General features: G+C 33.1%; 1 protein-coding gene across 2 annotated transcripts in view; it reads left to right on the top strand.

The window, feature by feature from the left end:
* Positions 1 to 20908, top strand: part of LOC136037794 (patched domain-containing protein 3-like) — a 130317-nt gene extending 109409 nt beyond the window's left edge. The window contains exons 14-17 of one of the 2 annotated variants that reach the window (XM_065720627.1): positions 3249 to 3416; positions 6079 to 6349; positions 9430 to 9551; positions 20609 to 20908. In XM_065720627.1, coding sequence (XP_065576699.1) covers positions 3249 to 3416; positions 6079 to 6349; positions 9430 to 9551; positions 20609 to 20893 — 846 coding nt within the window. In that variant the 3' untranslated portion in view covers positions 20894 to 20908. Of the gene's footprint in view, positions 1 to 3248; positions 3417 to 5916; positions 6035 to 6078; positions 6350 to 9429; positions 9552 to 20608 lie in introns of those variants that run through there. The other variant, XM_065720628.1, reaches the window with a different exon arrangement.
* The last annotated feature ends 5323 nt before the right edge of the window (positions 20909 to 26231 follow it).

Below are 26231 nucleotides of genomic sequence, written 5' to 3'. Positions count from 1 at the left end.
GATTTAATACCGTAAAGAGTCAGCCTTGCTCGTCCATTATAAACTCTTTTAGTTTGTGGGGCCAGACTATTTAGAATTGAATAAGGCGGTCTTGCCATAATTTATAGAGCTTGGATAAGCGAATTGAATAAACGGCAGAGAACAAAAGCCGACATCTACTTCTCCTGAAATCTTAGAAAACCCTTGCAACATCTCTTGTGTTGTGTTGGAGATAGACATATGTAGTTTTATGAAAACTAATATCATAATAAAGTGTAAATTTTGGCTTCTTCCGGAAAACGGAGCAGAATTTTCCTTTAAATTCAGGAAAGGGTTGTCCCTAAAAACGTTCTAGTATACCTGCTAGGAAAATACCCAAAATGCACCTCAAAAGAAATGTTCATTTGATCATTTTGACATCTCTTCGAATTTTCTGTGGTGCAACCCGCTTTGACTGAAAACTTTGCCGACAGAATTCATGTTTCGATAAATAAAAGTTCAAATGGGGATCCTTTTAATAGACAGTGATAAAGCTTCGCCAAAAGTACTAGGTATTTCGGTCACATATGCAGTCATCTTCATCAGTAGTAATATAAACTAAAATAATTAAAACCAATAATTTATATATAAAATAAAATAGCTGCATATTGTTTAATAATCTTATTCTTTCCAAAGCAAAAAAGGAAGCGAGTCTCCTTGACCTTCCTGGATCCGGTTCGTTAGCATGAATTGAACTGACACTTGGGCAGAGATTAATCACATTCGGTGAATTGAACTTTATTCTATTTGACTTTAATAAACTATTGTAATTTGAGTTCAAACCAAATTTACCCGTGTCCATATTTAAAGACATATTCTTGAATGAGATGTTCTTAATTTCAATAGTTTCGTGAAATTTTGCTCTAAGCCCCAGTCCCTAGCAATCAAAGAAACACTGTCGAACAGAATAAAATGGTGTGGAAAATCAAAAATATGTTCCGAAAGGGCTGAAGTTAAATCTTTAGGTTTAGAATTTTGCTATAAAGCCGATAGATTCTTGATGCTGTAGTAATCTCGTTTTCAAATTCTGGTACATCGTATTGAGCTTCCGCTTCCCAGGATTTAGAAAAACTAAATTATCTAGAATTAAATTGTCGTTTCAATCAAATTCCATAATCAAATCACAAATTCTCAATATGTTTATGTGATAAGTAATCCCCTGGGAGACTTTGCTAATGGACCCTTTGCCTTTGAGACAGTCAGCCGACGTTGAGGCTCACAAAGTGATGTTTAAGGTATCGAATCTTGTTAAGAAATTTGACAGGAAGGCGACAACTCACATTATTATTATTCTATTTTTTTTATTTTAAACTGATATTAACAAGTAATTGTTTCTACGAAAAAAGTTAAGGCAAAAAAAGAAAGAAAAGAACTAATGGTAAAATAGCCAAAATGTATTTTTAGTAAAAATGGGAATGATTATTAATTGAGGTAGTATTACCTGTATATCGACTGTATCCAAAATTACGGTGTTTCTAAAATTGAGTTCTCCGAAATCTCCTTGAAAATCAACATTGACGATTCTTATTTCTCGTTAAAGCTCGTCAATTTACGAACGTTAATTTTTTGAAATATTTCAATTAAGTTAATTTTCATTTGGAAAAATTCAAGAAAGTCCCTAAAATATAAGGATAGTGGAATTATTACGAATATTTTTAGTATGAATTATGAATATAACTACCAAAAAGTATCAGATATTGCCTTTGAATTTACCGTAGCCAATATTTCTAAGCATGAAAGTCTGGATAGATGGGCACCTGAATTTCCCTTAAATTAATTCCCAGAATTAGAAAATTGCTAAATTCCCAATTTATTACGCCTTCTTTAGTACCCTAATATCATTCTTAACAGCTATTAAATCTTACTGTTAGTTATTATTTATTTAGCATAATAATAGATTATTGTAACAAAATATAATAGGCTAGTATAATTTAATCACATAATAGACAATAATTCATAATTTAATGATATAGTACTTTATAATAATATAGTAGATCAAAATAATGAACAACATAAGAAAATATTTATAATAAATTTGGTATTGGTATACCAAGGTATGTAATAAACATGGCATTACTACCATTCATTAATTATGATTATTTTCAATTATCTTAATATTAGTATTATCTTTACTTTCTTTGGTGTCTTACCTGTAATGTCTTTAGTGTCTATAGTATATAATAGTATATATTATAGTATATTGTAGATTTTAGTATGTAATCCTTCTTAATGGCATCAACTCACAAATATCTAGGAGGGGAGATAAAAGGGAAAGCAAATTAATTTTATTTTTATTTTTTCGAATATATTTATTATTTTTTCAATTACTTCAGCGGGAATACCGAAAAAGGCATTTGTCAATGAAAATACTCAAAACAAGGTATTTTTCAAAGTCTACGGGCGGGGTAGAAAGAAAATTGACACCACTGACCACACCACCTTTCCAATTTATAATTAAAACGAAATAAAAAGTATTATGTTCTATTTCCTTGTAATTACCACAAAGAAATAATTCTTTCTAGTGGGGTTATATACCGTTCACTTAACTCTTTTGAAATTACGTTTTAAAATTTTCTCTTTAACGAATAAAAACCAAATACAAGACTAGCACAATGTCACAGATTGTGCCAAAAGATAGCATAATCAAATCAGAGTCAAAGATGAATTTGTAATGGGTTTTAAATCATTTTTATTGATGAGGGATTCCAACAAGGGGGTCCCTCAATATAAAGGCACACGAACGCTTTAGTGTATCCCTAGGGGTAAGATTTTTCAAAAGGAGATCAGACTCTTAAAAGGTCTCTTTAGGTTTGATGCTGTTAATGTATATAGCTTTTCTTAGATAACATTTCTTAGAATTCACGTAATAGAGATTTGTTCCTTTTTCTTTCAAATTAACTTCTTTTTTCTTCCACGTATTTATGTTGGTGCATTTGTTCTTCTTCTTTCTAACCAAAAAAAAACCTTTAAAAACATAAAAAATAGACCAGCGAATTTTGACAGCTTTGGGGAAAGCGGATAGTTCAAAGAATCATGAAATTTTAAGAAATTGTTTAAAAAATTTAAATTTAATTAAATTTTAAATTTTAAATTTAATTTTTTTAATTAAATTTCAAGTTTTTAAAATTATTTTAAAAGAAATTTTTAAAATTTAACGGTTGCAATAAATCGTAAAAAAGGTAAGCTTTTACAGAAGGAAAAAGTTGTAACAGAAGCAAATACATTTGCAGGGTTCGAGAATGCGATTTCAGCACCCTACCCTAGTCGATGCTTCAGAAAAAAATCTGGCAATAGAATCTTTGTTGAGTCTGGAGAATTCAATTGAATTCTATGGTAATATTACACCTAGAACTCCAGTGATATATACAGAGCGCTATGTTGAATGGGAAGCTAATAAGGTAACCTCTTTTTATAATCTTATGTAGCAAGGCAACGTTTTTTTATTATGCTTTAAATGCCAATGCAGTGAAATTCAAATCTGTCTAATTTGTTAAGCGGAGTCTAAAGTGTTTAGTAACTAAGCTCCAATCTTCCCTCAAGTGGCTCGTTGCATAGATCTCCTCCCACTCTGGGATACGACTCCTTTGAAGGGGTCTTCTGTCGTGTTTATACTTCATACAGACATAGACATAGACATAGACATTTTTTTTATTTTCATCCAAAACATATAGATTAAACAAAGAATTTACCATTAACGGCCACTCTTAAGACAGAGTAATAGTTCTTGGTCTTCCTCGGTGACGCGTACCTTCCATCTTTGTCTTTGAAGAGCAACAGATTGTTAATATTTGGGTTATTTTTGACAAACAGCGTTGTCAGAGATGATTAATTAGTTTTGCTTATGTAATTTCATGTTTCTCCGTTGCAACAAAGACAAAATATAGTACTGCGGTAAACAAAAGAAAAATTGATGGTATAACATAGAATTGTAAAATAAAAATTGTGTAGAATGAACGTAGGCTATGCAATTGAAAAAATATCAACTAAAGAAAAATAAACAAAAACTAGAAATCTGATGTCATGATACTAAGCGTCCTAGAGCCAAAGCCTTAGCTCATGACCGTAGCATGGAGGAAGGTTATATGATGCTATATTTAAGCTGGTTTCATTAGATTTTTAATTATTTTAGCGGAAAAGCCGCCGAAAAAGCCTTAAAAAATGTATTTTTAAGGCCCAGATTTTCTACTGTTTGTGGGATTTCCGACAAATATAGTAGGAGAGGAAGAGGGTTTTGAGAAAATTTCACCGCATAATCTCCCTTATTTCCGAGAAACAAACTAGTACAAGTTTGTTTACAATCATTCCATGTAAAGCCCGAATAATTCTAAACAAAGTACTCCCCTGTATTTTAGAATGTTTAATTCTAAATCGCGCACGAAAAATGAATTATTTAGTCCAAACAATTTAAAAATTTAATAGTGCTCAATATATCCACCATGAAGAGTGAGAGAGGTTGCTTGAAGCTCGAGATGAGGTACAGCAGCTGAGCTAATATTTCAAACCAGCATCAATGATTTATTAACTACCATCTAATGCATAAGGAATTATAATTTGGGCTTGATTTTGAAAGATTTGGCACCGCTATAATAGAGCAAATGCGTTCGGAAATTATTCCACTTGGGAAATCTTTTCCTGCATTGTAATTGCGTTATCAAAAGTTTCGAAAGAAAACTACGATACGTTAGTTTTTAAGTAACTAGTTAAACTTGTTTTTTTTATATATGGAAGATGTTATGAAACACTTAAGTTTATCTAATCATATTTGGCAATGACATACGCAACAAAATATGGCTCTATTACAGGTGAAGCAAGTACAGTCTTCGGAAAAAATTTATAGTAATGAAAAACTGAATACAAAAAAATTATAGAAATTAAAAATGGAATGAAAAATGAAATTACAAGATGCGGCTTTTTGATGTTAGATTCAAAGCAAAATTTTGAATCAATCAATAATGCACATAAAACTGAACAAAGTCTACAAACATTCTGCCAGGAACCTAGCTCACAGAAATTGAATTACGTTCAACTTATCACTATAATTACCTTTACTTTACATTTACCTTCATGTCGTCTGTTTCTTTGTTTAATATGTGTTTATATAATCTTTCTTCTTCTTCTTTTTCTTCTTCTTCTTTTCTTTATGTTATGAAACTGTCCATGTTTATCTAATCATATTTTGCAATGAAATCCATTGAATGATGATGACAGGCCAAGCAAGTATAGCTTTCGGAAAAAAAAATCTAACGAGAAGTTTTTCGCGAGGGGGGTTATTTCCTGTGGGGGAAGAATTTCTGTGGGGGAATCTTGGGGGGGGGGCACTGGCTCACTAAGCAAGTACAGTTTAAAAAAAAACGAATCTTTTCTTCTTCTTCATCTTTTTTATGTGGAAAATTTTATGAAACCGTTTATGTTTATCTGATATTATTTTCCAATCATGTTCATTGTAAAAATTATTGCAAATCGTAAGTACAATTTCTGAAAAGAATGAAAATTTTCTAGTACAGTTTTTGATTGGTGAAAACTTCATCAATATAGCAGTTCATCGGCCTTAAACCAGCCTTGTCCCATTTTTAAAATAAAGGGCATTCTTCAAATAAAGGATATTTCGTATTCTATTAGTCTTTATATTTTTATCTACATCATTTATATTTTATTCTTTGTATACTATATATTATTTTGCTATTGAAATACTTTCAAATACAGAGTACAACTAGTTTTCAATCAATTTCCTGGGGAATTGGTTTCAAATATGGTTTCCTGTTGTAATCCTACCAGAATTGGGAATCTAGTTTTTCTATGCTTTTGAGCACCGCCCTCTGAATGGGCCAACCCTGGTCTCTCATTGACTTTTTAAAATCAACTAGAACATGGTAAAGACTATATTTTTCATGCTTCTAGGTTATCACTGAAGAATTGATTAGGAATCTGGGACTTACCTTACTGGCAGTTTTGATTGTGACACTTGTGATGTCACAATCATGAATGGGCCTACCCTGGCCTCTGATTGAATTTTTAAAATCAACTGGAACATGGTAAAGACTATATTTTTCATGTTTCTAGGTTATCACTGAAGAATTGATTAGAAATCTTGGACTTACCTTACTGGCAGTTTTGATTGTGACATTTGTGATCATTTGTGATATCAGGACTGTTATGTTAGTTTTTAGCTGCATTGCCCTCACACTAATAGATGTTATTGGTATCATGTACTACGTGGGATTAACAATAGAGATTTCTACTTCAATATTAATCATCCTTTCTTGTGGATTGGCTGTGGACTACGCCGCTCATATTGGACATACTTTTGGGACTGTGAGTGGGACTCGAAGTGGTAAGTCATATAACAGTGAAGATTTTTATGTAGTAAGGCCCCAACACTAAACAAGGGTATTATTAATCATCCTTTCTTGTGGATTGGCTAAGGACTACGCCGCTCATATTGGACATACTTTTGGGACTGTGAATGGGACTCGAAGTGGTAAGTTATATAGCTGTGAAGATTGTTGGCCCAACACTAAACAAGGGTATTGCTTAAATGATGTCGTATTATTAATCATCCTTTCTTGTGGATTGGCTGTGGACTACGCCACTCATATTGGACATACTTTTGGGACTGTGAGTGGGACTCGAAGTGGTAAGTTATATAGCTGTGAAGATTGTTGGCCCAACACTAAACAAGGGTATTGCTTAAATGATGTCGTATTATTAATCATCCTTTCTTGTGGATTGGCTGTGGACTACGCCACTTATATTGGACATACTATTGGGACTGTGAGTGGGACTCGAAGTGGTAAGTCATATAACTGTGAAGATTGTTATGTAGTAAGGTTCCAACACTAAACAAGTGTGTTGCCTAAATGATGTCAGGTTAGCACGTCATTTCAACACGTCTGTCTGATTGTGCTCTTGAACAATGATAATACTCAGTTGCATGGGTGATTTAGAGGGGCTTACATGCTAATATAAATTTAGTTACATACTAATGTGTCAGTGTTTATCCCCCCCTTCCTTGATAACAAAAATGTAGGCCACGTACTTGGTTTTGTGGCGTTCTGAAAATACAAGATATTCTTCTAGCAAACAAATTCAAATTTGCTTTCGAACCTTTGAATTCTAGCCTTAGGAATATTTTGTAGGTGGTTCGCAGGACAACTTTCATGCTCTCCAATTACCCAACTGAATGCTATTGCGCAAAACTATATTGCGAAAAAACAAACAAACTGTGAGTGAATTTTAAATCGTGTTTTGTACAGTAACTGTCTATGAGAATCCCTCCCCCCCCCCAGATTTTTCTTCATAAAGAGGGTGTTACACTTTCTTTTGGGTGATGAGAGAGAGTTTATAAATGCAGCAAACTCTAATCTTCATTATTTATAGATGTTTTGCATCTTATAAAAATGTTTACCATTAGAGGGAAATAACCCCTTCCCTTAGGTTTTCGAACTTTTGCCCCCTCCCCTGGAGATAATGAGCTCCCTTGACATGTCTGTTTACAATGAATAATGATGGTAGTAAACCGTTAATATCCTTATAAATACAAGGACAGAACATTTCTCAGCTCAACATCGCTGCTGAGGTTTCATAATCAGCTTCATTGGAAAAATTTTCAATAAATTTCCGAAAAAACACACGAACGGAAAACGCCTAAAACACCTCGCGGAGAGTAATTTAGAATGTTTTGTTTTATGTTCAATTTTTTTTAGGTGGTGTCTTATTTGGTTGGAACGGTGTACCTTCCGATTGACTTAAGAGTTTGCTTAAAATCGCCGAAAAAAACTGAAAAGGAAGAACGAAAATAGTGTATTAGTAAAATTAAATTAGCCAATAAATTCAGGCTCTCAAAAATTGAATATAAGATGCAGGTTTATTGGTGCTATTAGGCTTATTCTAGTAGACATCACATCTTGAAGGTAAACGGAGATGAATTTCTCAGTTGATACCAAGAACAGAACGCGAGCGTCCATCCTCGAATATTGACTTAACCCAAGATTTAAAGCTGCTATAGAGACTCATAGTCTCACATGGTGGGTAATATTCAGAGGCTAGCACCCTCAGAGCCTCATGCGATTACTAAGCTGTTTGCAGCGTTGACAAATAAATTTTTATTCTTCCATTCTATTGACCTAAAATAGAAGGAAAGCTTGTTTTTGGCGGAAGTTTCAATTGAACTTCCACCGCATTGTGCTTCTGTAACTGATGACACAACTTTGGCATTTTTGAAGACCAAACTAGGACGAACAAATAACATTTCAATGGGGATAAATCCTTTTATTAGACAGTGAAAACAATTACAAAATCTCTGGATATTTCGGTCACACGCTGAAGACGGTAACTGTATATGCGTGTCAATACTAGAATTATTATGATTCCTATAATTCAAATCATTTAAAGCCTTGTTTTATTTGTTTGATAATATGAAAGTGAACTAGGTTTAATTAGGGAGTATTTTTAATTAGATAACGAGTTTTTTTTTCCTTCCATATTTTGACAGTTTCCCAAAATTTATATAAGTCTTGTTTTAATTTTATTTAAAAAATTTTGAATTAAAAAAAAAAATGAATTTACGCACTAAGTCAAATCTTAAACACATTCACGAAAAACGAAAAACAAGAAGACAAAATAAAAACAAAGATAATTTTATCCTTAGAATTATTAGCAAATTTGGATGATGAACCATCATCTGAAGACAAAAAAAATCGTCTGGAAGTGATTCTAGGAAGGGATTCTATATAGTTTAAGCACAGTAAATATCGTCATATAAAGCACTTAGTATTAAGTGTTTAGATTTCTGTTGAGTAAACTAACCAGTAGAAAGAAAAATGAAAAGCAAACCATTTTTTAGATTTTCTAGTCGTAGTCTTTCTATGAAAGTCTAAAACGTTTGTTAATTAGGTATATTTTCAAAAAGCGACTAATAATTGGATGCCTTCACTGCCATCTGGTGCACAGCTCAGAGTGGAACCTTTTTGCCACATGAAGCAAATTTCCACCACGCAACACCGCTTGCCAATGCGTGGCTCACTTCCACCATGCTGTGAGCGTGGCACTTGGTGTACTAGGTTGTTGAAAGTTGGTAAGATTTTGATTCAGAAAACATGGAACTGATGAAAGGATATTTTTAGAAAAAATGACTTTTTGTCTTTTTTTGATAAAAGGCAGTTTTGATATATTTTGGCAAACTTTATAATGATGGTATAACATTAAAAAGGATAAAAAAAAGTGTTGGAATTTATAACAACACCGAATAAAATTTTAGCATATTCTAGTTTTGTTCTCGAATTAAAGAAAACATTTTGGAAATGTCCTGTTAAATTTAACTGGTCAAATATTTGAATTAGAGAATTTTAACATTAGCTGTATTAGTTTAATTAATTTCACTAGAGTTCTAATTAAACGACTTGCTAATTTCAGATCGTGCCCGTGAAACATTAATAAGGATGGGGCCTGCAGTCTGGAATGGCGGATTTTCGACATTTTTAGCCGTTCTACTGCTTTCAAATAGCAATGCATACATTTTTTCTACGTTTTTCAAGGTAAATTTTCTAATTGTTATTTTTTATTTTTTAAATCCCTATTAGATTTTAATATTTGTAGTAAATTTCAAAACTTAGTAAATGTGTTATAAACATAGTTTATTTGTGATTTGATAATAATTACTTCTAGCAGATATTAAACATAGACTTATTCTAAGTGTTTGCATATTGTTTTCGGATTGGTAAATTTGCTACTTTCATTTTTTATTTTTAAAATCGCTATTAGATTTAAAATTTGTAGCAAGTTTCAAAACTTGATAAATTTGTTATAAATATGTTTATTTGTAACTTAATAATTATTACTTCTAGCAGGTATTAAACATAGACTTATTGTAAGTGTCTGCACATTGTTTTAGGATTAGTAAATTTTTTAATTGTTAATTTTTAATTTTTAAAATTCCAATTAGATTTTAAAATTAGCAGCAAATTTCAAAACTTTATAAATGTGTTATAAGTATAGTTTATTTGTGATTTGATAATAATTACTTCTAGCAAGTATTAAACATCAACTTATTCCAAGTGTTTTCATATTGTTTTAGGATTGCCAATATTCACTAAGATCATATTAGACAGCTTTTTCAAACAGTGTTTTTTTGGTAATTCACCAAAACTAAGGGGGAAGGGGATTATATTTTAAATCCCAGGGTGGCAATTTTGCTGGTTTTTCACTTTTACACAATGAAAATACCATACAAGGGTACTTTTGATTGAAAGTACCATAAAAAGGTAATTTTTTTCAAAATCTAAGGAGGGGGGGAAAGTGTTTGCTCCCCCTCCAATCGGCGCCACAGTTTCCAAAAATAAAAACCGTCAAAGGGAGAAGAAAAAAGAATGAATTTTTTAGTCAGGCATGTAAATATGGGCTCAAAGCCTGGGTCGGCAATAGATTTTTATTTAAAAAAAATATTCCTCACAAGCTCTATTGCCTATATTCTTGCTGTTTAGACAACCATCCCCCCACCATACATACATACACCATACATACCAAAAATACTCTCTACTTCTAAGGGAAACAGAGCATATCTATTTTTAGAGTAACTTATGCTAGATATGTGGAAAAAGTTTCACGGTTCATATAGATGATCCAATTGTAACGCAATTGAACGGTTACCAGAGAGTCAAATTTTTACTTTAATAAAAAAAACATTGTTATTTGTTTTTACAAATTTATTTGATTTTTATTTTATGTTTTTCTTTTCTTCCCTTGCATTGAGGATCACGGACGAACCCAGTGATAAATTTTGGAGGGGGGCAGACATTTCGACTGAGGGATGGTAGTAATGGTTAAAAAGGAAAAATAAAGTTTTTAGAAAGTAAGCTACATTCTTTATTGAGACAACACTGTAAATATGCAATTATAAAATAAAATCAAGCCGCCATTCTCTTTTGTGGGCTAGTTTCCCCGAAACATCCTCTGCATTAACTAGAACATCCCTGTATATGGATAATATGGCCAATCTATTAGGTCGTTTCTGACCTCAGGCACTCCTGGTATAAGATTTCACTCTTCTCAGGGTAGTAAAAGAACGCTTGTACATAGCCTTAGTAACGGGAATTGTTTCACCAATCTTCAAAATTGATGTAGAAGGGGGAAAATCATCACATTCTTTTAAGCACACTGTGAAATATTTGGTGCCAAGTTTTCCGATTGTATCCACATTCTCCTCGACAGAGTTAACTCAGTTTACAAGCTTCCCCTGTAGCTGGCTGCATCAAGATACCAAAACAATATCTCAGCGTATCCAATAATCCGATTGTATCCAATTTCCGATTATATCCACATTCTCCTCGACAGAGCTAACTCAGCTTACAAGCTTCCCCTGTAGCTGGCTGCATCAAGATACCAAAACAATATCTCAGAGTATCCAATAATCCGATTGTATTTCCGATCGAAATCGATTGTATCAATTGTATCCAATTTCCGATTGTATCCACATCCTCCTCGACAAAGCTAACTCAGCTTACAAGCTTCGACTGCAGCTGGCTGCATCAAGATACCAAAACAATATCTCAGAGTATCCAATAATCCGATTGTATCAATTTCCGATCGAAATCGATTGTATCCAATTTCCGATTGTATCCACATTCTCCTCGACAGATCTAACTCAGCTTACAAGCTTCGACTGTAGCTGGCTGCATCAAGATACCAAAACAATATCTCAGAGTATCCAATAATCCGATTGTATAGATTTCCGATCGAAATCGATTGTATCCAATTTCCGATTGTATCCACATTCTCCTCGACAGAGCTAACTCAGCTTACAAGCTTCCCCTGTAGCTGGCTGCATCAAGATACCAAAACAATATCTCAGAGTATCCAATAATCCGATTGTATTTCCGATCGAAATCGATTGTATCAATTGTATCCAATTTCCGATTGTATCCACATCCTCCTCGACAAAGCTAACTCAGCTTACAGGCTTTTTACTTGTTTTTAGATTAGTTTTCTTTTAATTTACTATCTTGTGCTGAAGACGCCTTGTTTTATACAGGCGAAATATCCGCGTTGTCTTAGTCTTTTAATTCTACTGGCCGTCGTCTCGTTTGAAGTTTTCTTTTTTAGAGTTTTATCTCTCTTGATTGTTTATTGGCTGCATCTAAGATACCAAAACAATATCTCAGAGTATCCAATAATCCGATTGTATGGATTTCCCATCGAAATCGATTGTATCGATTGTATCCAATTTTCGATTGTATCCACATTCTCCTCGACAGAGCTAGCTCAGCTTACAAGCTTCCCCTGTAGCTGGCTGCATCAAGATACCAAAACAATATCTCAGAGTATCCAATAAATCTTTTGTTTTTTCTTTGTTGAGGGAAATACAGTGCTGAGGAAACATATGTTGCAGTGACTCGAGCAACTTTCTCTGACCAAGGAATCTTTGATACAGCTGCAGAAAGTAGTCCACATATGGGATGAACACAGAAAGTCGGTAATACGTTTCAGGATCATCTGACGCTGTTGCGTAATTATTCTTATACGTTCGTTTTGGAGCTCATCTGGGCACTCTAATGCTGATTTTACAATCTTAACACAGTTCAGTCCCTCCATTAAAAAATGGATGAACCATAGCTTCACTGCTCTATCTTCTGTCTCTAACTTTGCTAATAAGATCGTCAGAAAGTTTGAGAAAGTAATTGCAAAGATGTCGGCAAATTGTATGACAGACAAAAAACTTTACAGACAGTAACCATAGCTGCAACAAAACTGCCTCTCTCAAATTCAGGTAGCAAAGAATAAGCTTTGCGGGATAATTCACAATCTGAATCAGGCTGTTCTTAAATTGCCTTCATAGCCTTACCGATAATGATAAACATCTCTTTAAACAAAATGATTGCTTTTGAGTGCTCCACCCATCTAGTCTCACAAATTTGTTCAATCTTATTCTTTTTGTCCCTGTGATAAGATTACTTGCTTGAACAATTTGTTTGAAAATTGCAGAGCGTTTAAGCGAAATTCTAGCGAAATTAATTACTTCTTTCAAAGTTCCTAGACAATTTCTTATAACAGGTATGTTGGACAAATGACTCAAGGCTAAGTTTAAGGAGTGACTTACATAGTGAACATAGACTGCCTGGGAAAAAAATTCACAGAATATAGAAGCACATCCTTGAAACTGTTCACTCATAGATGAAGCTCAATCATAACCTTTCCCCCTTAAGTATTTTAATTACTTCCCATTACAACTAGGGTTCGTATCAACCAATTGTTTCTTTTTGAAAAAGTTCATAATTTCTTATTTCCGTTTTGAAATGATGGACGACTAATTACAAAAACAGGGGCGTAGACTTTTATATAAACACTAAAAAGCACACGCGTCATTCAAATTAAATTCAACGGTCATAGGAGCCCAAGATTATAACAGCACGTGGCTTAGAAGTAGTAGAACAACTTTCATTATCAAAACAATGGTATCATATTAATAGCACAGCAAAAGCATAGCTTGCGAGGCTTTGCTATTAGACAACAAACAATCACGAGAAAGAAAAAGAATGAATAAAGAATAAGGGGAAGAAACCATATACGAAAACAATCCACATAATCAATTAATCTACAAAAAACATAACATATTGAAATCTTGAAGCAAAAAAAAGTAATAATAAAATATGAATAAATTCATTTGTGTTTCAAAAGTATATTTACCAAGCAGCTCCAGTCGCAGCTCAGATTTTTTTTATTTAAATTATCCAATTCCTTTGCACCGGTACTGAGCTTATTCCAAAGCTTAGAGGCTGTATAAATAACAGAAAAAGAAGACCTATTAGAAACTAAACGGGGAATGTCAATATCACCTCTCGCCCATGTATCAACATAGTTAGCAGCACACGGCTTACTTAGCAGCAGCCTGGCATTGTTCCCAACTGAATTTTCACAAAACAAAAATGCTCGTGTGGAGATCATCAGACAGGACCTACATGTTGAGCATATACTACTCTACATCAATGGGAATAAAACCTATTATGAACTTGGTTAGATTTTAGCACAGTTATGTTTTAAATTGAATTTAATAAAATGAATAAATCATTCAGTTTTTATCCTCATCACAATAAGATTTACAGCGTACATTATCCTTTTGACCTATAAGATTACTCAAAATCCATAAGAACGTCGACCTTACAGGACAAATTTCCCAAGCCTCGGGGGAGATGTATCCCCGTCATCACCCTTGGGTTTGCACCTACTGAGGATGGATTAATTGAGGTCTCTGGTGGAATATTATCTTTCCCTTTCTATCTCACTGGTTGTAAATCGCCTACCGTATTGTTCCTACGTTTTTTCGTATTGTCATATGTAGGCAGTACAGTTTTCAAATCTATCTATCTCACTTTTCTATTGTCTCTATTCTCCTCTTCTATTCCCCTCCTCTATTTATTTCTGCTCCCTCAAATTTTTCTTCGCTTTCCCCTCCTTCCAAAGCACTCTCTCTATCCACGTCTCTGCATTAGTCAATGCCTCTTCCTGCACTTCCTAAAGGGATGTCTCCTCACATTATCTTAGATTATGATTGTGGAATTTGGATTGTGATTGTTGTGCATCTTGGATTTTGCAATATTGATTCAAACAATTTTTGAATGTTGGGTTGGGAAACTTTCATTCAAACCGATTGCCTATTGTTTATTCGATTTCACTGATAATCTATAGTTTCTTAAATCTGCGATCTAACCAACATGAAAGGTTATCAGCCTTAGCTGTGAGATTGTGCAGAAAAATTCGTTTTCACCAGCGTTAGGAATTTTTTTTTTTTGCCTAGTCTTTGTAGCAAGTACGTCGAACTATGAACATCTGCTTTACATACAGAAGGTGCATGGTCTCTAGACTTTTCAGTTCCTTCTCAGTGCATCATGCCCATGCTTATTTTGACGAGATTCTTTTTTTTCATTTATTTCAAATGTGACTAAAAGCAGTAAGAAAAAAGAAGGAAGGAAGAAACATTGAAAACAATGCCTAGTCCTTTTTACACTCACCTTTTACGCTGTAGTAATTCGTTTTTCCGGCCACAAAATTTTGACTAAAATAAATAAAATCTTTCTATTTATGCCAGGAGTTTTTTTTTACCGAAATATTTTCCAGGAAAAATTAAAGAAGTTCACTTTCAGTCCTTTATTTCCGCTGAAATCCTCAAAGCGATGCTGCTTGATAGTTTCCAGTTGCCAAAAGAATAACTTCTGTCAGAAGTTAGCTTGGCTAAATTCAGAAAATTAGAGGATTTAGAACAAAAGAATATTCCATGCTGGTTTTCATTTTCATGTATAAATCGACTGGAGGAGCAATTAGGGAAACTGACGTATGAAACCAAGACAGGAAACGTAATAAGTGAAAAATAAAATCAAATAGGAGAGAAAGCGAGGATTTTGTCAGCCAGTGGCAGAATATGACGAAGAAAAAAAAAGAAATATTTCTACAACGACTCCGCCAAGTCGTCGTCAGTGTTAAAAAAAACAACAAAAAAACAAAAACAACAATAAAATCTAACCTTTTGAAGTGAATTGGACAAGAGGATAAGTGCCAATAGGGGAAAGAGGATAAAAAAGGAGACGAGGTATCTTTTCTCCTCTTGTCCAATTCACTTCGAAAGGTTATTTTTTTTCTTTCTTCTTTTTATAATTTAATTGAAGCAGAGGAAAATAAATTTCGGACATTCACTGGTGAATGTCAACATTAACCAGATTTAGGATATTCACGGTAACATATATATACATAATGTCAAATTGGCTCTTACTTATTTTCTTCTTCTTCTTTTTATTTTTTTTTTAATTCCTTTCTCAAATCTGGTAATGTTCCTTCGTCTTTTAATGTCGGGGTTGTAACTCCTATCCCAAAATCCGGGAAAAGAGATCTCCGATCGTGTGATTCATTTAGACCGATAATTAAGGGTGCTATAGTTGGTAAGCTCTTTCAATTGTGTATAAAGGGTCATTTCAAACGTAGGATGTTGGCCCTAATCAAAGGAGCCTATAATAATAATAATAATAATTTATTTTTGACCCGCTACATCAGTAAAAGAAACAAACAAACACTAGACAAAACAGAAAGAACAAGAAACTAAAGCAAACGAGTAAGGCCTCTGTGGACGGGCAGATACTTACAAGTAGACTGGGGTATTTTGCCAGCAAGCTCCGTGAACATCGACCCAATATCTTGGAAACTATAAACAGATATGAGGCTCCTATTCCTATACCATGGAGGCAGATACAATAGAAAACGGGAAAACCGGAAATAATAATAATGAATTGAACTGATATCTTTTTTATGAAAAATACGATAAATACCAGAAAGAAACAAAACCGAATGATCTGTAAAAACCGAGTATAATTGGTCGTGGAGTTAGACAAGGTGGAGCTTTATCCACTTATATTTTTAATATATATTTGGCTGAGAGTCTTTGTTCACTGTCTACGATCTTCATCTCTCGGGGTGGGATATGTATTTTATTGCATATGCTGATAATATTATTTCATTGAGTCGTCCTAAGCTAGTTTAATTGATTATCTTAACACCCTTTCCAGTAAGCTTAAAGATAGAGGCTTTAGTGTTAAAAATGTCAATAGTTTTCCAATCAGTGACAATAGTCGAGCTGAACTAATTTGCAAGGCATTGATTCAATGATACTATATATATATATATGTATATATATATATATATATATATATATATATATATATATATATATATATATATATATATATATATATATATATATATATATATATATATATATATATATATATATATATATATATATATATATATATATATATATATATATATATATATATATATATATATATATCACTTGCTATTTTTATCCGACCTAGTAAACTTTTTTATACTTTTCCGCCCCTGAAAGAATTTGTGAGAGTTTCAAATATACATATATATATATATATATATATATATATATATATATATATATATATATATATATATATATATATTTATATATATTTATATATATTAATATATATATATATATATATATATATATATATATATATATATATATATATATATATTTATATATATTAATATATATATATATATATATATATATATATATATATATATATATATATATATATATATATATATATATATATATATATATATATATATATCATGAAAAGAAAAATCACCAATGCAACAGCACAAACACATAAAAAAAAGAGAAAGAAAAAAGAGACAGAAGGAGAAAAGGAAGACTGTTTTCCTAAATTAGTGATTACTATAGACCAGTACTTGAATGAGGCCTTAACCCTACTCATCCATACAATCACATAGGTCAAACAGCATAGCCATACACAATCAACCATAAAGAATAATCCATGGACAGGCAGTCATGTCGTCAATAAGTATAAGTCTTCATTTACCAAAAAATAGAAAAAATAATAAAGACAAATAATTCAGAGGCAACAACCCAACACAAGGGCTCATCAGGAGAATACACTTGTCTATAGGGTTTCGCCACTTTAAATTCTCTACCCAGCCAAGTGTTGTGGCTACCACAGAATATCCATGGAATCCCCGTGTCAGGTATCACCCCCAAAATACATGCCTATGAAAAAAAACGAAAAAAAAAACAGCAAATGTAAAACAACCAAGTAACACCAAAACAAGCTTATCCTGTTAATATATCCCTCTTTTTAGCAACAATAGGTAAACTAAATATGATAAATTTTACATATATATTTTTTACATTTTATACATTTTACATTTTACATTTTTTACATTTTATATATATATGTATGTATATATATATATATATATATATATATATATATATATATATATATATATATATATATATACATATATACATATATATATATATATATATATATATATATATATATATATATATATATATATATATATATCTATATATATAAAAATAAGTTGTCTGTCTGTGGATGTGTGGATGGGTCAGGTGACGTCACCTGAAAAAACTGGATCAGGTGACGTCAAAACTGAAAAAACTAAAAAAAGGCAAAAACTACAAAAAAAACTAAAAACTAATAAAAAAAATAAAAAAGCTAAAAAACTAAAAAAAACTATAAAGGTAAAAACCAATAAAAAACTAAAAAAAAAACTGAAAAAACTAAAAAAAGGCAAAAACTACAAAAAAAAACTAAAAACTAATAAAAAAAGTAAAAAAGCTAAAAAACTAAAAAAACTAAAAAAACTAAAAAAAGGTAAAAAACTAAAAAAAATAAAAAATAAAAAAAAACTAAAAAAAGGAAAAAACTGAAAAATAAGCTAAAATAAAGGTAAAAACCAATAAAAAACTAAAAAGAAAAATAGGAAAAAACTAATAAATGACGACACTCAAAGAGAAAGCGACCAGGACAAAAGGAATGTTCGATTAGCAATCAACAAAGCACCGGGACACAGGGAGTATAAATGACGACCAGGACATAAGTAAAAAAAAAAAACTATCTATATATATAAAAATAAGTTGTCAAACTAAAAAAAGGCAAAAACTACAAAAAAAACTAAAAACTAATAAAAAAGCTAAAAAACTAAAAAAACTAAAAAAAAAGGCAAAAACTACAAAAAAAACTAAAAACTAATAAAAAAAATAAAAAAGCTAAAAAACTAAAAAAACTAAAAAAACTAAAAAAAGGTAAAAAACTAAAAAAACTAAAAACTAAAAAAAACTAAAAAAGGAAAAAACTGAAAAATAAGCTAAAATAAAGGTAAAAACCAATAAAAAACTAAAAAAAAAACTGAAAAAACTAAAAAAAGGCAAAAACTACAAAAAAACTAAAAACTAATAAAAAAAGTAAAAAAGCTAAAAAACTAAAAAAACTAAAAAAACTAAAAAAACTAAAAAAAGGTAAAAAACTAAAAAAAATAAAAAATAAAAAAAAACTAAAAAAAAAGGAAAAAACTGAAAAATAAGCTAACATAAAGGTAAAAACCAATAAAAACTAAAAAGAAAAAAAGGAAAAAACTAAAAAAAATTTTCATCTAAAAAACTAAAAAAAACTAAAAAAGGTAAAAACTAAAAGAACTAAAAAAGAAAAAAATAAATGACGACACTCAAAGAGAAAGCGACCAGGACAAAAGGAATGTTCGATTAGCAATCAACAAAGCACCGGGACATAGGGAGTATAAATGACGACCAGGACATAAGTAAAAAAAAAATTAACAAAACTAAAAAGAAGGTAAAAACTACAAAAAAACTAAAAAGAAAAAAAAAACTAAAACTAATAAAAAAACTAAAAAATCTAAAAATCTAAATAAACTAAAAAAGAAAAAAAAAGGAAAAAAATAAAGGAGAAAAACAAAACTAAAAAACGAATGTATATACAGACCGGTACACCGGGATACAAATGACGACCGGGACACAGGGAATATAAATGACGACCGGGACACAGGGACACAACTACAACGGGGACACCGGGGGAAACAGGGGGATATAAATGACGACCGGGACAAAAAAACTAAAAAGAAAAAAAAACTAAAAACTAATAAAAAAACTAAAAAATCTAAAAATCTAAATAAGCTAAAAAAGAAAAAAAAAGGAAAAAAATAAAGGAGAAAAACAAAACTAAAAAACGAATGTATATACAGACCGGGACACCGGGATACAAATGACGACCGGGACACAGGGAATATAAATGACGACCGGGACACAGGGACACAACTACAACGGGGACACCGGAGGAAACAGGGGGATGTAAATGACGACCGGGACACCGGGACAGGGAATGGTCGATTAGCAATCACCATCAACAAAGCTCAAGGGCAATCATTAGAATCATGAGGTATAGATCTGAATACAGATTGTTTTCCCATGGACCATTATATGTTGCATGTTCAAGAGTCGGTAAACCTGACAATCTATTTATATGCAAAGACAATGGGACAGCAAAGAATGTTGTATATTCGCAAGTTTTACGTAGTTAAAACCATATATATATATATATATATCTATCTATATTCACAGGTGGGACATAGGGACACAACTACAATGGCGCGTAACTATTATGGCGCGTAACGACTTACGCGTGCGGGGGGGCTTGGGGGGGGCGCGAAGCGCCCCCACCAACTAGGTGTTGGGGTGGCGCGAAGCGCCACCCCAACAGCTAGTATATATATATATATATATATATATATATATATATATGTATGTATATTTATAGGCCAGTGTATTCTCCTGATGAGCCCTTGTGTTGGGTTGTTGCCTCTGAATTATTTGTCTTTATTATTTTTTCTATTGTTTGGTAAATGACGACTTATACTTATTGACGACATGACTGCCTGTCCATGGATTATTCTTTATGGTTGATTGTGTTTGGCTATGCTGTTTGACCTATGTGATTGTATGGATGAGTAGGGTTAAAGCCTCATTCAAGTGCTGGTCTATATTAATCACTAATTTAGGAAAACATTCTTCCTTTTCTCCTTCTGTCTTTTTTTTTTTTTTTTTTTTTTTTTTTTTTTTTTTTTTTTTTATGTGTTTGTGCTGTTGCATTGGTGATTTCTCTTTTCATGATATATATATATATATATATATATATATATATATAATGCTTTGATTCTACCTTTACAGCTATTCTTCAGTGTTGTAGTCTTCGGTCTGTTCCATGGACTTGCATATCTCCCCGTGCTTCTTAGCTGGATCGGACCACCTTTTCACAGCGAAGAAGAAAGTTTGCCAAAGCCTCTCCAAAGTTCACCAACTAATTCCAGGAGCTCTGGCGATGACACTATCCCAACCTCTATTTCAAGTTTTCCCAGTTCTTCAGCACTAGCGAAGATTGATGATAGCTCTTACGAGATTATATCAGTTGAAGAAGGCAATGTTTCATGTGATCAGGTATGTTGTGAAACATAATTACCATTGCTTGTTAGCAAAATTACGGAAATTGGACAGGGTATCCAAGAGAGTATTTGTGATACCTCCCTCGTCTACTGGAAGAAAAAAATCAATAAAAGTATGCAAGTGCACGATTATGGGAAGAATTTATCCTGCATCTACCAGAAAACTTTTTCTAAGCTTGTGCCCCCGTTGAAGTTTGCTGCGTAGCCTCCCGTTGAAGTAAAGCCTAAAAATCACTATAACTCTCTCTATAAAAAAATGAAGTACTGTTGTTTTTTAGGAGGGTGGGGGGCATGTGCTGGGAGATCAAGCCTTTCTCTGTATGTGCCTGATGCATTACTTCTTGTGCGTTTTATGTAATATTTCCCCTTGAGTATTCACCCTATTTCTTACAAATCAATATTTAAACATTAAACCTAAATTAATTGTAATATTTAACTACGTCTGATATGGGACGTTCAGTTAATTCAGTATCTAATTAAAATCTTGAAATTTAGATTCAAATATAATATTTTATTAAAATAGTAAATTTATCTTTGTTTTCTTAGAGCGGCAGCATTTTGTAGAAGATGTATTTTGGTTTTGTATGTGAAGAAAAAAACAACTTAATACGTTATTTTTGTTCTCCTGTAAAATTACTAAAGCTTGAGGGTGCCCTTTCATTTGGGTGTGTCGATGTGGTAGGTAGATGGCCGGGTTCAAGCACAGAAAAACATTAAGGATGTAGATGTATTACCCAACCATACAGCAAGTAATCATTTAATATCGCAAACCAGCGGCATGTCTGTCGAAGGTACACAGGAGCGAATCATGTCATGTTTTCTTCAGTTGCTCAGGGGATGTGTCCCAGATCTCAATTATTATAAGCGATAATTTTGATAGTTTTATTTGTTATTATTTTCGTTCCAATATATAAATTTTCGTTACGTATATAAATTTTTTCTCGAAAATGGAACTATAATGTCTTTAATATACGATATGATACCATTTTCCGGTGTGAACTAGATAGGTCATGATTTTGGTAAAATTGGTTTCCTCTTCCCAGCCCTCTTAATATTTTTAATGAATCGTTATCTGACTGAAATTCTCTAACCTTCCAACTAACTAGTCCGGAATTCCAAATGTGATGTCTCTGAATCTCGTTGCCCCAAGCTTATCATTTTATCCTCTTTCCATATCATTTCATGGTCAGATATGCAAAAGATGGCTTATTTTCTGGAATTTCCTTGGGGTTTTTGAACCCTTAATATTTTCAATGAATCGTTATCTGACTGAAATTAAGGACCTCTTACCTTCCAACTAGCTAGTCTGGAATTCCAAATCTGATGTCTCTGAATCTCGTTGCCCCAAGCTTATCATTTCATCCTCTTTCCGTATCATTTCATGGTCAGAGATTCACACGATGGCTTATTTTCTGGAATTTCCTTGGGGTTTTTCAGCCCTTTAACCCCTTCGTTCAGCGGTCTGGGAACTTTTTTAATCATTACCCCAAATATTGCTCTGTACACTAAAGTTTTTAGTTCTTTTAAAAAGCTTCCTTTTGTTTTAATTAAATGACCCTTGTGTTTCAGGAGCTGTTCTTAAAGAATTGGGACCACATTCAAATTGTAGAATAAAAAAAGTGAGGTGTTGAGGAGGGGATAATCCCCTTCATACACGTAATAATATCTGCTCGTTTTAAGTTTTAACGTTGCTCATTAGTTTCAGTTGAAAAATTTTGTTTTTTTTTCAATTTAATTTCTGATCGTTTTTAAGTAATGTCATGATCTGGCCACACCTCTACGGAGAAATCCCGCTCCCTACGGAAATATCCTCTTGACAATTTAATCCTGGTGAAAATTGACTGAAAACTCCACACATAAAATTGAGACGGAAAAGAGAAAGCAAGATATTTAAAAAGAATTTTGTATAGGAATCATGGCGAATTTCCCCATTGTAGTTCAGCCCCCGGAAACTTCCCTCCTCATAGGAAACCTCGCCGTGGAAAGCCCCCCATCAAAAATTCATTCTACCCCACCCGAAAATTTATACATACTTCACAATAACAAATACTATGTGTAGAAAATGGGAAAATTTTATGACTTAAAGACCTCTCCCCTGGGGCTGTGGCGGGGGGGCATGTTATATCCAAAGGCATAGTTTTTGGGCCTTTCAACTATGATGCGCAAAATGGCTATCGCAAAATTTGATCGGACGACATTTGGAAAAAAGGGACGGGGAGAGGGCCAGGTTGCCCTCCAATCTTTTTGGTCAGTTAAAAAGGACACTAGAATTTTTAATTTCAATTCGAATGAGCCATCTCACGATATACTAGGACCACTGGGCTGAAATGATCACCCCCTGGGACAAAAAAAAAAACAAATAAGCACGCATCCGTGATCTTTCTTCTGGCAAAAAATACAAAATTCCACAATTTTGCAGATAGGACCTTGAAACCACTATACTTGGGTTTTCTGATGCGCTGAATCTGATGGTGTGACTCTCTTTAAGGTTTTAATACTTTTAGAGGATTTGTCCTCCTTTTTAAAAAATCAGGAAAATTTTATCAGGCTCGTAGCCTTTAATCGATAAGACTAAACTTAATGAAACTTGTATATTTATACTTATATACTTATACTTTATATATACCTATACTATGGAACTGGGCGCTTTGTCTTTTAACAGATATTTTTAAATTTTACACAATATTTTTGTGGCTTAGAAGACAGGTATGAAGGCAAATAATCTAATCGTTTCTCCAACTGACTTTTTTTGAAAGATTCTGAAATCAGTATCTTCATGCATATTACACACTGTGGTTTCATTCTACTATTGTCTCCTATTTGTCTCCTATTTGTCTCCTATTTGTCTCCTATTTGTCTCCTATTTGTCTCCTATTTGTCTCCTATTTGTCTCCTATTTGTCTCCTATTTGTCTCCTATTTGTCTCCTATTTGTGTAAAACCGTAACTAAGGAATTCGTCTTGGTATGTTCTTTTTGAACATACCAATTTGTTCTTTTCGCTGCCATCAGAGCAGACAGAGAGTAATAATTAAAATACTGGAATTGAATTTTTAAATTGCGGCTAATCTGTATCGATATATTGATGATTAATGATAGAATGGTGGTCTTGTCACCACCTAACTAGAAAACTGGCTCTCTGACTCGTCAATGTATTTGTATCTTGACGGCATGGCACGGACTGTGCAGGTAGACGGGGCTGGGGTGTACTGCGCAGATTTAACTCGAGATCATGATAGTGGTGGGGATTGCGATGGCGTGGTCTGCATATGTCGCTAAATTGTTGAAGTTGAAAAAATACTTACAGATTTATAAAATAGTAAATTAAAAATCTACCCTTTTTATTCATAATAGTTTCATTTCTACCCCCAGAAAATTTATTTCTACCCCATTTAGGGTAATTTATCCCAGTTCCCCTGCCGATGCTTCAATTAAATCTGATCGGAATTAGTACATGGGAGGAGGTACATGCATACATGCATAAATTAGTAAAATTATAAAAGTCTCGAGATTTGAAGGGAACATGTCTCGAATGTGACTATCAGAGCCGTTCAAAGGGTGGTGGGGGTAACCGGTTCAGCTATCCTGGGCGCTGTGGCTGGAAGAGCGCCACGGATCGAGGGTTGCCCACTTCGATCAAGTTTTCCCCTTTATTTTTTTTTGTTTACATTTGAGTCCGGAGGGGGCATTGTAGTTAATATTGCCCCGGCACCACCAACCCGAGGAACGGCACTAGCGATTATACTGCAAAACTGAAAATAGGGTAAAAACTGTAAAAGCATCGATATGTTTGCCTGGGACAACTCCCTTTATGTACCTGGTAACAGTCGCAAAATGTTCATGCAGTCGACTCTCGATAACTCGAACCTCGATAGCTTGAAATCCTCGATATCTCGAATTATTTTCAATCCCCATAAAAAACCTGTCTAAGGCGAAGAAAAAACCATGCGTACCTCGAAATAATTTTGCGGTAAGTCGAAGCAGTAATTACATCTATAACTTGAAATTCAGTAGGCAGGTCGTTATTTAATTATCATTTTACCTCCAAAAGCCAAGGATTTCCTCTGTAACTCGAAATTGTTTCAACAGATCTCTGTTAGTCGTAATCCTGGTATGCAAGTTGCAATATGTAAACTTCGATATGTACCAATTTTGCTAAATATATTTTTGTATCTGAGTCTTTTAATGTTCAGGTGTCTATTTCTTAGCAAAATAAATTTATTAATGGCATGATTAATCAAAAACTCAATTAATTTAATTAATTAATGAAAGTCAAGTCTTGGTATGTCGAGTCTATAATACACTAATAAAGTTTTTCTTAACTTTGTAGTGGCTGTAGGGAGTAAATTTAGCAATTTTGTACCTCACTAACTCGAATGTTCATTTGGCTTACCTTTATAACTCCTTACCTTTATAAGTTGAACTGTGTAGAATGACCTCTATGGCTCGAACAATGCACAAGTTGAATGAATTGTCGAAATACGTATGTCGAAAAAAAAAATCGTGCTCCCATGAATTTCGAGTTGGCAAAAGTCGACTGTGTCTCTTTTACTTACTTCCAGACGTGGGAACTTCTATACTCCCCAAACTGACTTTACAGTGTTCGAAGTTATTACGTTTATATTGTGGAGCAAGTTCCACTGGCGGATCAAGGGGAGCGGGGGACCCCTGTCGATATTTTTCTGGTACCCTCTTATTCCTCTTTACTCTTTTTTTAGAATAAATTTGTCAATTTGGTCAGTTATTAGCACGTTTGTCACATTACCCCCCCCCCCAAGATTTTTTCCAAGGCACACTTGTCACATTGGGCCTCCCCCAAGATTTTGCTCTAGATCCGCCCCTGGCAAGTATAATTATCAAAGAGCCTTGATACACTTATCTAACGGAAAACTCAAAAACCTAGTTTCTTTACTTATACAGCAATTTCAAAACCGGAAAAAGTGTATTGTATGTCCATTGTCTGATTGACGCAGTAGATAAGCGATTTCCGTGATCTTGAATATCTTATCATCCTTTTAGAAAATTAATTTGTAAATAAGCACAGTCTTCATATGGTGTAGTATCATGTTCATGAGGTGTTGTGTAGATAAACCAGCGTCAGATCCACACGTATGTAATTTGAATACCATAGATTTAAACAGGGGCATTGAGAGCTATAACCCTTACTTTCCAAAATAATCATTTTATGGTCAATGTATACGAGGCTCCGTAACTAAATACAAAGTGACAACAACGTCAAACCGTTCAATTCCTTTTCCTATGCTCTTTCCAAATATACTAATCAATTCACCCCTAAACTTGCACCCTCCCCACCTGGTGATCCCATATATAGCCCTAACAATGTATCTTTTGT

The sequence above is a fragment of the Artemia franciscana genome, chromosome 17, assembly GCF_032884065.1.
Source record: "Artemia franciscana chromosome 17, ASM3288406v1, whole genome shotgun sequence".
Taxonomy (NCBI): Eukaryota; Metazoa; Arthropoda; class Branchiopoda; order Anostraca; family Artemiidae; genus Artemia; species Artemia franciscana.
This window is presented reverse-complemented; position numbering and strand designations above follow the sequence as displayed.